This window comes from Ambystoma mexicanum, chromosome 2q (assembly GCF_040938575.1).
Source record: "Ambystoma mexicanum isolate Mex_15411 chromosome 2q, UKY_AmexF1_1, whole genome shotgun sequence".
NCBI classification, from domain to species: Eukaryota; Metazoa; Chordata; class Amphibia; order Caudata; family Ambystomatidae; genus Ambystoma; species Ambystoma mexicanum.
This window is the reverse complement of record NC_090924.1, coordinates 893806194-893819471: the sequence shown is the minus strand read 5'-3', so window position 1 is coordinate 893819471 and position 13278 is coordinate 893806194. Positions and strand designations below refer to the sequence as shown.

Below are 13278 nucleotides of genomic sequence, written 5' to 3'. Positions count from 1 at the left end.
GCTGGCTTCACAAAGAATGATCCGGTAATATACACTCATCACGGGGGATGGTTATGAAGCCCGTACTTTACTGGGGATGGTTATCAAGCCCGGACTTTACTTGGGATGGCCTCTGCAACAATACAGAAGCAGAAATTGATGTCGGATACGGCCCATCCATTCATGCAGTTTGTTCCTCTCCTGCCTGCTATTGCCATGCAGAGCCTATATAGTCTCCAGTGTTATGGATGCTCAATTAATTTGCTGGGCTCTCCATGCATTCACTGTGCTTCCCTTACATCTATACCTATCCGCTGCTGCCCCCGCCATCTCCCATCATGACTGCTAGATCTATGAGAACTGCTAACAAACCACTGCATCTTGTATTTTGTTGTGTTTGGGAATATGAATGCTGTTACTGCAGGAAGGGATATGTTCTCTACCTTGTTTTAAAGTGGAGTTGCTCTTTGAATAGCTTTTATACGTCCCGTGTGACTTTCTTGGCAGGTGTTATGGGTGCAGTCCACAGCAGGTTTGTTTAATTAAACTTAATGAATTCATCTTTTGTTACACACTTAATACTGGAGGCCCGTTTCTAAGCACAGGACCCAGGTTCGAATCTGTTTTGTTTTGCATTGTCTTGCCTCCAAGGTAAACACGTTGCCCCTGAGCTATCCTCCCAGCCCGAGTTTTTAACGGGTTAAGTGCCGTTTTGGTCTACTTTGTGAACGCTCACGAGGCATTTAGCTCAGACCCAACCATGGCCACAGTACAAGCAGCAGTCCTCCTTTTGCCTCTGTACACTCTCCTAGAGGTACCCTAATATTATCCTTGTTCAAAAGAACACTATGGGCCTCATTACACGGATGGCGGAGAACCATGGCGCTATTAGCGCCATGGTTCATGCCGGTAAAATACTGGCACCGCCTTGGCGGAAAGGGGAATTACCGCCCCATTCCAAGGTTGAGGGGGCGGTAATTCCCCCTTCCACCATTGCCCTTCCCCATTCCCATTTTTGGCCCATAGGGCTCAATGGGAATGGGGAAGGCGCTAATTAGGGTACCGCAAATTGCGGTACCGTAATTAGCTCCCTGGGTCCCTTTGCGGGTTGGTTTTTAACGCCTGCAAAAAGCAGGCGTTAAATCCCCCAACCCGCAAAGGGACCTCGTAGTAAGGCGGTCCTTACCGCCATCCTTGTGATGAGGCCCTATGTCATATCACAAAGGTCTTTGCATTTCCAGAGGGAATATAGGTTCTATTAGGAATTTTATTTTGGTCCAGCCGCACCTGACAAATCACCAAATACTAAAATTCATTTTGGATTTCAGAGTCACTAAATATACAATAATTTCCCTTGGCATTTGTAATATTTACATTTTTCTCATACATAAAATTTGTGGATATCCACAAAACCTGACTTGATTTTACTGTTCTGCCGGGCGATGTGCTCGCACCTTGCATTGGGACACCACCGCAACCCCCCTCGCCTGAGTGTGGGAGAAATGATTAAGGTAATAGCTACGCGACAGAAGGACATTCCTAAGGAGTCCACGAAGAGTATGTTTCCATTTATTTTGTAAATGTTTAACGCACATAACTTTTGCTCTGGTTTACCCTTCTGTTTTCAGGAGCGTTCCCCCCGTTGCAAAATAAGATGCGGGCAGTGCTTCGGGTCGAAGTGGAGGCTGTGAGGTTCCTGAAGGAGGAACCTCATAAACTGGACAGCTTGCTGAAACGGATTCGCAACATGACTGACATTCTGACTGCCTTAAGAAGGTAACCGTTTGCCAATTGCATGCCAAGGAGCATAGCACGCACCCTTTTGAAGGAAATGTCTGAGTAATTTTGTAGTCAACGTTTCATCTGTTCTATCCACATGAAGCGTCTCAACACTGCTCATGACTTCTTCCTCTCGGTAGGTTCCTCAGTTGCTTGGATTTTTCATTAGTACCGTTCCCCCTTGTCATGCAGAAGATGGTACGTAGCGACTAGGGATTGCGCTCATCTACTCCCCCGCTGCAGGGTATTTCTTCATTGTTTATTGTGCCGAGAGTGCCCTGTTTTACCATAAAAGCACATGTGCGCTTGTTTATCTTCATTGTTGTTACTGGTGCACTTGCTTAGGTTTCTGTAAATTCCAGCACATAAGAGGGGACGTTGGAAACAAAATTTAATTATTGACAAAAGCAATGAATGTGCATAAGTATGTATTTTGGGCAAACCTACATTTTATTTGGATTACTTATTTTTATTTTGTTTTTACTAAAAGCATTTGTGAACGCACAAATCTGGCCAATAAGCGAACAGATCGCTGTACGATGAATGCCATGATGTCAGCCGATATATCGGCTTGTGTGGTGTTCTGTGGTGCACTGTTAGTAGCAACTTGTGGCGTCGACAGAAACTATGGAATAGTTCTCACAGCTATTTGCTATCATACTTATTAGATTGATAAAGACCCAGGGATAAATACGTCCCACGTACACACACACTGCTGATAATCAGACAGGCACACACTGATTGACCGCACACACAGTTAAAACATTATGCTTATATATGTTAATCGATATGAATTCCCCGCCCCTCCCCTGTACTAGCAGACACTTAGAGGAATAGGAAGGTGACCGTTGACACATCGATCTCATTCAAGCCCGAGCTCCAGTACATCATGTGACATGCCTACCTCCAACCCCAATTGTTGTGCAAAATCCTTCCATTACTTGGTTTCTGCCTTGAAGTGGAAGTGAACCGGGCAGCCGTATTGGAACGGTTGGACTACTGTAATGCCTTATACACAGAGATGCAAAATAAATCCATGAAACAACTCCATTGGGTTCAAAACTCATTGCCAAGGCACATCCTCGGTGTCAGGAGGACAGAGCCTATCTCGCCTGGCCTTGTATACCTCCGCTCTCTGCCCACAGAAGCCCCAGTGAATTTCAAGATGCTGTGCACTATCCAACATGCTCTCTCCAAAAAGGGACCGAAGGACACCAAAAATCCCCAATACCTATCAACCAAGAAAACAATGCAGGAAGGGGTGGAACAAGGCTGGGAGTGATCGTGCACACACTCCTTGATGGTAGGCAGTGAATAAGTCGAAAACATTGTCGAAAACATTGTCGAATGCTTTATTTTTTAATTTACATGTTGTTTTTGGGTTCTGGAGGTCAAAAAAGGGGTAAAATTAAAAAAAGGGGGTTGGGGGGGAATCCCCTCATTTCGAACAAAAAGCAACCAAAAAAATAAATTCGACATTATTTTTTTTGCCCTTTTTTTTTTAGACATTATGACTTTCGACATTACGTATTTCGAATTTATCACTATAAACCCTCTGTGACAACTTGCCAGAAAACCTTAGACTCTAAGAAAAACATTTAAATTCATAAAGGTCTTAGAACGTTTTCTGTTCAGCAAAGCCTTCCCAACATGACTCCTGCTGAGATCCTATTTTCAGCGTTGTAGGTTGAGGCACGACCAGGTTGAAGTTCCTGGCCTGGATTTCCCAAGCAGAGAATTTGGCTCACAGACTTTGCTACCAGCACTTTTGCACTGGATCTTCAGAAATGCAGCCGCTGGCCTGCTGCCATTCATGTGTCGCCTCCTGTGTTCCCTTTCCAATGCTTCACCTTCCCCACTCCAGCTTCCCCTCTGATTGTTCGCTCTGAAGTGGTTCCTCTGCATGCAGCATTTTACAGAACACCCAAAATATATAAATGCATCCGGAAGACATTGTTTGCCAACCGCTATGCTGCAATTAAGGGAGACCGCCGTAGGAAGTACTGGAAAATGAAAAGCACTTAACGAATACATTAAGCTGATTTATTTTGTTCTCTTGAATCAAGATCCTTGTTTTGTTCCATTACTGCACCCATCTGAAAGTAGAATGAAAGAAAAGTCAGTACCATGTGTTAGGTACGTTTCTCTAAAGTCCACTGGTGTGGGACTTATCTCTTGGTTATAGGGACCCAACTCTTAATATAGGCCTGTACTACACAAGTCGGTAGAGTGGCTGAGCAGCCAGGCATACCTCAGGAGGGAGTTATGTGAGCTGTAGAGCAGTACAATGAAATCATTTCACACAGGTATCCAAGTAAACACTCACTTAAAGTTACATACAAATATATGTATTTATATATACATGAGGCACACAAGTAAATCTAAAATGCAGCAACTACTAATAACATTTAATGTGAAATGAAATCAATGAATATAAGAAACAATAATGCAGGTAAGTAACTTTTTCTATGGTTTACATATCCAGCACACAGAGCGGCGTCAATTAAGGTCAATATCAGCACTTGTATATTAGCACCTTTGCAAAATGGAGATGGGAGGGAAAGTTTCAGAGTTAGGCAGAACACAACCAGCAATTATAAATAACAAGTACATTCAGCCAGAGGGGCATAGGCAGTCTGTTTCCTAGCAATAAAAGTGTTCACAATTAAAACCTATGGAGGAACCAGCATTGCCATGGCCAATAGAATCAGAAGATGGATCTTTGGGAAACCAGGACAGCCAAAGTCAAAAGGACAGTTCCAGGTCTAATGAAGATCTTCAGATGAAAAGTTAGTTAACCAGTCAGGGGTCTGGAAGAAACACAGGAGCTCAAGAAGGGCCTACCTGATACTGCACAAGCTCCAAGGCCTGCAAAAAGGAGTTGAGGTCAACTCTCAATTGAAGAAAACAGCACTTCCCAACCCAGGAAGCACCAGAAATGGCAGAAGGTAATTACAACCCAAGCCCCTTCTAGGTGCAATGTTGCAGACCCTGATTCCTGCTCCTTGGTCGTGGTAATGAAAGGGGGGACTTTTGGCAGGCTTCTGTGGCAGCACAAAGAAGAAAGGGTGGCAGCAATGGATTCAGCTCAATCCAGCGGCTCTTTGTGTTTTTGGTGCCTTTTTCTTACCACTACGAAGAAATTAATTTTGCCAGTCGTATTCTCTAAGATTAATCATTCCTGAACTCTGGTGAAGGGGCTTTTGGTGAAGAATCCCTGCCTCTGGAGGTCCACACAGATGCCTGAAAAGTTTCATTGGATTCGATCTTCGGTATACAATGCACTGGATAACTGTCCAGGTACCCCAGATATTGGGATTCTGCAGCTCAGGAAAGTCACAGCAAATCGGGCGATGGCCCTAAATGAAGAAGGCCTCGAGGCTAGTTGGTACCACCAGCCTACTAAGGAAGGAAGTTGACTTTGGCGGTGTTCCCTGTTGATGTGAAAAGGAGGTCCGCATAGCTGCAAGGCTTCACTGGTGCTTTCATGTTCCTGGAAGGTGCTGCTAGCATCTTTGCTTGTCTTCTGTTTCGGATTCCTTGTTCCAGTGGACAACTCTGTCTGTGGTTTGTAGGCCTTTTATGCTGGATCCCAGTCATTTACACTCTGAGAGCTGTCAATCACCTGGGGTTTGGCTGTCATGCAGGACAGCCAGCCACCGAGTTCGAACTGGTTTCAGCCAGGCATACCTACAGACAAATGGCAGTGAAGTTTCAGGCTCCTCCCTCACTTCCTGCCTTTCCAGACACATTGGAGCCTGGGCAGGCTTCAGGGCTGTAGCCTGCCAAAGGCGAAACCCACAAAGGACTCAAAAGAATAGAAGAAGAGCCCAAAAGGAACTGACAAATGAAAAATGACGAAAAAAAAAAGACGTGGGACATTTTGAAAAAAGGTTACCCATGGGTGCTGTACTGCAGCTAGCTAAGAGCTCAGACTGCTAGTAACCTGTACAAAAAAAGCAACCACTGCCACGAGCCATTTAAGTTAGTCAGTTGTAACAAAATGTTACATGATGAGTTGGAGACCGAGTTACAATGTAACCCCCACTTCACCCCACATAAGGTGGTGTGTGCTGGATGCATGCACAAAAGAAAAGGTAAGTAAGATAAACGTTATTTTACTAGTCTTGGGAACTGTAGTTCTCACAAGAAAATGTATTTAAACATAAAGAGAAGTCCAAGGGTCTTTTCAGTAATACTGCACATAGTGTGCTGCTGGGTGTCAGAGCAAAAAGCAGATGCCTGGATTAAACAAATGGAGTTTACCAGACCATAAAACGGTGAAAATAAACATCCCAGTCAGAGAAAAAGAATGAGTGTGTGGAAAAAAGTTCTACTCACTCCAGAGATTAAAATCAAAACAAGTCCAGACTCCAGCAAATGTGCTGGGGGTCTCTCAGGTTAGAGGGAATTAGCAAAGAAACTGAAAATTCTCCCTAACACTTGCCCCCTCAGACTAAGGGACAGGAGGATTGAATCCACTCCTGGATGAATCTCTTGTTCCAGTCGTTCGTACTTCCTGGAGAGACCATCAGCATTCTGATGATTGGATCCTTACCTACGCTCAATGGTAAAGTCAAACCATTGGAGGCTGATAGACCATCTGAGCAGTTTAGGAATTCCCCCTTCATTTGTATTAACCATCTCAAGGGTTGGTGGTCTGTTTGAATAAGGGAAGTAGAACCATACAAGTATGGCCTAAACTTCTTCAAAGACCACACAATGGCAAAACATTCTCGCTCTGCGGTTGCCCACCTTGTTTCATGGTCCTTCAGTTTTCTACTGATGAAGCAAATAGGATGTTTGTACAGTAAAGGTTTGGGTGTAATCAGGAGCTCTTAGTACTGGAGCTTTGCAGAGGGCATTTTTCAGCCTGTCAAATTCCTTGGCGCACTCTTCATTCCATCTAACCTTGTACAAATTTGGGTGAAGAGATGACATTCAATGGAGAAGCTATGCTCCCATTGTTCTCAATAAAGTTATAGTAGTACCCTGTGAGACCTGGGAAGGCTTGCACTTGGGTTTGAGTAGTGGGGGTAGCCCAGTTGCACCTTGAAACACTTGTGTATAGGTGTGTTATAAATGTCACATCATATCAGTCCTGTGCAGCTTGTACTTTACCAGGCAAGGGCCTGATCTCACCTCCTCCTACCTCATGTCCAAGATAGACCACTTTACTCTGACATATTTGACATTTGCTTGCCTTTATGGTCAGATGGGCCTGTTGGACAAAGATGATGATGTTCTTGCCAAGTAGGGCTGAAAACTGCAATGTCATCCAAGTATGTCATGCAGAAGTCCTCTAACCCATTCAGAACATTGTTCACCATCCTTTGGAATGTGGCAGGTGCATTCTTCAGTCCAAAGGGCATGTCCTCAAACTGGTTCAAGCCTCCATGGGTAGAGAATACAGTTTTCCACTTGGCATGGTCTGTCGGAGCTATAATCCAATACCCTAAGGTTAGGTCAAATGTTCTGAGGAACTTGCCAGCTCCAAGTTTATGCACCAGTCCATCTGCCCTGGGTAAAGGATGGGCATCAGTCTTGGTGACTGCATTCAGAGCCCTACAGTCCATGCAGAATCTCAACTCTTTGGTTCCTGCTGTTGGCACTAGTACAACTGGACTACCCTAAAGAGTGGTAGATGGCTCAATAACCCCAAAGTCAAGCATCCTGTTGACCTCCTCCTTTCTGTGAGGATATGTGCGGTAACAGAGCGGTCTTTCTAAATCGATCTTTTTTAAAATCGTTTTAAAAAAAAAACAATGTTTTGACTTAAGCCCCAGTAATTGTGTTCATGGTAAATAGGGCAGGTGATCGGGTTTTACAGTTTGCCAAGTCCATATATGTTTGCATCAGGTACATGTTTGTTGTATTGTACACAATCACAAGAAGGTGTGACCTATGTGGCCATTTGTGTGATCATTCTGGTGCATGACAAGAGGCAGATCAAATTAGCAGGATTGGGTTACTGTTCCCACTGTATTGAAAACATATGCCATTATAATAGTATACAGCCCGACAAGGAAAGCAACGTCTGGCAAACTCCTAATAGACAGAATTTCATTTGGGCATAGGAGCGAAGCACAAACTGCATCTCGAACAGGCCATGGTACAGCAAGACTGGGAATGAGCGCGAGAAGGAGATGGAGGGAGAGAGAGAGAGAGAGAGAGAGAGAGAGAGAGAGAGAGAGAGAGGGGGGGAGAGAGAGAGAGAGAGAGAGAGAGAGAGAACACACACGTATTTACATACATTGGATGTATGACATGCTATAATGTTCTATATGGGTAGTATATAATTAATATGAAAATCAAGTCTTGTTTTTCGTTTCCTTTGCAACAGGAGAAGAGGGCAGGTGTATTGTGTGAAGCATCCACAAAGGCTGTACATTAACAAAAAAGGAGGGGGCCAGGAGTTACCCTAGCTTTTCTGGGCAAAATACCTATAGATGCTATCTGCAAAGCCCCTATGTGGGCTTTTGTACACACTTGCACTAATCACTACTTGTGTAACTGCTCAAACGAGAGCGAACACGAATTGGTCAGGCAGTACTCCAAAACCTGTCTTCTGCTATACCACCTGCATAACCCACCTCCAACCGGTCACTAATATATGCATAACATTTGAATCCAGACAGATTCACAAGCCCAGGAAGACAAGTCACGTGCCCAGTAGTAGTCTTTCTAGTGCTTCTATTTCTCTAGAGTCACATGCACCTACACAGCCTCCCTGATGTTACATGCACAGAAATCAGAAAATCAGGATCACTTTGCCTGGAAAAGGATGCTTTAAGTAAACACAAATCTATGCATGTAAAGGCAACATACTACACTCGCACTTGCTACAGAAAGAAAACACTCTAAGAGCGTAAGCACAGTGGAGCACTATGGGTACCCGCCCGGTACAGCATGAAAGGCACATCCCTGCCAATGCCTACTTTTTAAAGTAAAAAACTTGTAATGATTCAGACCTACCACTAGATGTCAGAATATGCATAGCATGTTACTCTAAAACAGATAGAAGCTTCAGAAAGACTTACTGGGTAAGTAAAATGTGCCCTGTATATGGTTTCTCCAACTTTGACCTGTTATATTTACCGGGTTTTCATTTGTTTTGTAGACACGTGACTGAAGGGGCTTACAAAGGAACAGAATCTACTCATAAAGTGCAATATATTGTCAAAGAAAAAACTTTAGAACCAGAACCTTTACGCAGTCATGATGAGCTTACACGCGTGCAGACTTTTACACTGCAAACTGCATCTGGCATTGCACAAGAGTCCAAGGCCTCCTCTGGGAAATCGGAACCTTTCTCCACTATGACAGTTCACCATGTGCAGAGTTCTCCAGTCCTCATGCATCATTCTCAGCAGTCCACCGCACTGGTTAACCACTCCCTGAATTCACCTGCAGCAACATGCAACACAGCAAACCTTCAGACAGCCGGGGATCAAGCCCCCAGCACTCCAGTCACAACGCAAGAGTCTGTTGTGGTCATCCAACATGCGCAGACCCCACAATCGCCTCCAGTCTCCATCAATGGATCTTCCACACAAGGCTTTTTCATCAATGAAATTCACCACGCAAGCTTCAGAAACCGAGCGGTCTCCATTGAGGTAAAACCTTAAGTCCCCAGTTTTTCCCCCCCCTCACATCTGTGCTATTTGTCTCTTCGGCCCCTTGTTTGTCTGGCTGCCTGGAAAAGACTCTGTAAGGTCCCACCAGTACAGAAGTTGGTTTTTTAACTTTAAATCCTCTTCAGATGCAGTCGTGCTTCTGAGAGGATAGCACAGGGAGCGAATTGCTTGCCTAGAATCCCTGCAGTGCAGACTCCGCACTCCATCCTTCAGATTGGTTAAGCATGATACTTATTACAGCACTTGCCAGCAGGAGGAATCCATTTTGAAGCCCTATAATAAGATATGACCGTAATAGTGTGTATCGGGACCTAATCAAGCTACATATGGCACCTGAAATGGGCTTTTCCTTGTATCACTTTATGATGATATTAATGTATAATTAATCTGCAGCACACGCGTAAGCCATTTAGTAATGAGTAGCTAATTGCTGTCTGTTGGCTCTGGGGTGGGTTATTCTGAACAGGATGCATGGTTTACCTGGGTTACAACAATGTTAAAGAGGGATTCCTGCATTGCTGCACTAGTGCCAAGCTGCTGTGACCTTGAATGATCGCCTTTGCTTGTGTATTACGTATAGCTCTGTATAGCACACGATTGGCGTCACTGGCAAATTTAACAGTTGAGACATATGCAAGATTTAACAGACCGAGCAAAAGGGGATCACTGGGGCTTCCAAAAGTCTGTAGTGCACAACTAATTAGGATTCCCTCATTAACACTGGCGAATCACTCATTCTTTATAGAATGTCCCCTGTTGTGAAGTGTATGTTGCACAGTAATCAGAAATTAGTGATGAATTACTAAAGTGTTGGTATATATTTGTGGAATTACTCATTTACAAGTGGTTCTTTAACATCTTATGCATACTTACACATTCATTAGTTACATGTGACCTGTAAACTCCATGCTTCTGAGGGCTGGATCCATGCTGGGTTTTCAGGATACCCCTCATTAATATTCATGAGATACATTTGCATGCAATGATTCTAAATGTATTCACATTTTCCCTCGTCTCATGAATATTAATGGAGGAATATCCTGAAAACCTGTCAGGATTCTAGCCCTTGAGACCCGGAGTTGGACAACCCTTGACCACACCAGCACCAGGATCTCATCTGTGTGCAACCATGATAGGGTAGTGCACTGTAGCAATGTAGCTCTGATTTGATTAAAATGATCGGGTTAGCTGGGGCAATAGGAGTCACAATTACATATTTAGTTCTGCAGCCTTGACTAAAATGCTGCTGTCCTCCTAAGTCTAGAAACATTGAGCTCTGCGCGTGTTGGATTCTTTCTTCATTAAATGTTGCATGTCATACGCTTCCCCTGCATTTTGTAAAGGCATTTCAAGACCGTGTAAGAATCCTGAACTGAAAACTTGTGTTTTGCTCAGGAAGCCGAGAAGAAGTGGGAAGAGAAGAGACAAAACCTTGACCACTACAATGGGAAAGAGTTTGAAAAACTCTTGGAAGAGGCGCAGGCCAATATCATGAAGTCGATTCCTAACCTGGAAATGCCACCCCAATCACCCAGGGTTGACTCCGTTGAGAAACTAGAAGTGTTTGGTAAGTCGGCTTAAAGATGTTTTGTCTGACACACTGCTGAAATGATACGTGGGATTGTATTTTCATTAATAGGATCACATAATGCACACATTTTCGACGAGCACCTGTGAGAACATACAAACCTTTGATTCCAGAGACAAAACCCACAACTATTACTGTTCTGTCTTTTTGGGTATATGTTCCTCACAATCGCATGCTCCCATTTCCAAATGATGAAACCCCATTGTGGCTTCTGGAATACGAACTGGTCCAGGCTGCTATGTTACAAAGTACCTGGCATCTGTGAAAGCACTGGCTGAGCCAGCTTATTCGTAGTGGCGAGTGACACTGTAAACCATCCATGCTGCTTCCTACACACATCTTTATGGTCACAAGCTCATGTGTCTGCTGCAAGCTAGCCACCAGCCCAGAGTCTAGCTGTGCAGCTCAGTTCCTTGCTCTGAGCAGATCACAGTCTATCCAGTCTCCCAGGGAAAGGTAAGGTAAGGACACTGCCCCCCACCGCTTTGATCCTTGGAAGCTGATGCTGCTGCTTTGTTACCTTACTTGGTGACTGATATTATTTGTTATTATTATAATAGGTTATTAATAACGCGCTTAGTACCAAAGAGGTTTCTAAGCACGGACCCGTGATTCGAACCTGTGTTGCTCTGTGTCATCTTGCTTCTAAGACGAGCGCGTTGCCACTGAGCTGTACTACCCAGACCTAGGCAATCTGGGAGGAAAGGGTCTTTTCACAAGAAACATTTGTCTCAATGGCAAATGTACTATGCATTGCTTCTCCTGCCTGCGGGCCAGCTCCCATGCACGTCAACCTGCCTGCCAATAAGGAAAGAGGGTTTGCTTTCACCATACGGTCTGTTCCAATTTCCCCTGTTTCAAGACGCCACATAAAATGCACAAGTAGCTCGTTATGAACAGAATGACTTTCCAAAGCTACATGCAGAGTATGACGGCTTTTAAAATCGGAGCCACAACTACATCCAGCTGTGTGTCAGTATATGCCATGGCTTTATTGTAAAAATATGAAAAAGAGTAGGAAGATGGCTATCGAATACTTCACTGCTGAAAGAAAATGGATGTAGTGACTTTCTGATGAGAGCATTAACTCTGCAAGACAATTCCTCACACTGGCCAGCCGCCTCACCATCGCCAGAGCAATCATAGGAGCGCGACTCGACTACTGCAATGTTCTTTTTGCAGGAACTTCCAAGCATAACATTAACAGAATGCAAGTACTCCAGAACAATGCCCTACGCGCAGCCCTCGACATCCCAAAGATAGAGCAACTCTCAGAAGCAAGAAAGGAAGCACACTGGCTCCCTCTCCAACACAGGATCATCTTCAAAACACTCCATCACTCATAAATGCCTCACAAACTCTGCCCCGGAATACCTATCACAAAAAACCATGAGATGCAATTCCGCCAGACCGATGAAGTCCTTCCACACCCACCAGCTTGTCCCACCAACCATAAATAAGGTCAAAGAGGGAGGCTCTAGCTTCCCTGCAGTGGCAGCACAGCCTTGGACCCCTGCCCTAAGAGCAGAAGACTCCTACTAGCCCTTCCGAAAGGCCTTAAAAAAATACCTCTTTAAATAAAAGACACCTCAACATTAATGATTCTGCAGTGACAGTTATGTACAGCTGCTGTAACATCCTTTTCGATGTATGCTACTTGTGTAACAGTTTTTTGTAACAGCGCCCTGATGCCCCTGGGTTTAGCTGCTTTACAAATATAAACATACATAAATAAATAAATTGGTGAAGCACGGGTGTGGGTTTATATTTCAATGCTAACACCATTGCGAACACTGTAAAAGCGAAAGGTAAAGCCATGTTTTCGTTCCGTTAGGGGCTCATGTTCCAAGTGCCCGGAACATAAATGAAGGTGCTAGAGGCATGCGTCAAGGTCTTACGACTGTCTTAGGACCTTCATGCCCACTCTAGGGCATTTTTGTGTTTTCGAAGACGGAGGAGGGCAGCGGAACGGGAGTCATGCTTACGCCTCCCACTTCTTCACTGCTTTCGAAAACCACTTGGTTCTACGTCAGCATGACATTGTCATGCTGACGTAAAACTGCTGGATTCATATGGAATCTGCCTGCTTTTTGCACCAGCAGAAAACTGGCAGATTCCATAGGAATGCAATACTAGACACTGCCTGCGGAATGCAAAAGGGAGGCTTGAAGACTATTTTCCCTCCAATTTATGCCTCCCTTTTGCACTGAGTAGTGCAAATGACAACTTGCCCATAGGCAATGTAAGTGCAGATGTAAGCTGTGGCCCCCACCCCCCCCCATAGTGTCAGTTAAA

At 44.3% G+C, this 13278-nt stretch overlaps 1 protein-coding gene across 16 annotated transcripts in view; it reads left to right on the top strand.

Annotated features, from left to right (window-relative positions):
• Window positions 1–13278, top strand: part of KIAA1217 (KIAA1217 ortholog) — a 1682267-nt gene that overhangs the window by 1625615 nt on the left and 43374 nt on the right. For all 16 annotated transcript variants that reach the window (XM_069648169.1, XM_069648165.1, XM_069648167.1 and 13 more), the window contains 3 exons: window positions 1608–1755; window positions 8879–9374; window positions 10791–10962. In XM_069648169.1, the coding sequence (XP_069504270.1) occupies window positions 1608–1755; window positions 8879–9374; window positions 10791–10962 (816 nt within the window). The remainder of the gene's footprint in view (window positions 1–1607; window positions 1756–8878; window positions 9375–10790; window positions 10963–13278) is intronic.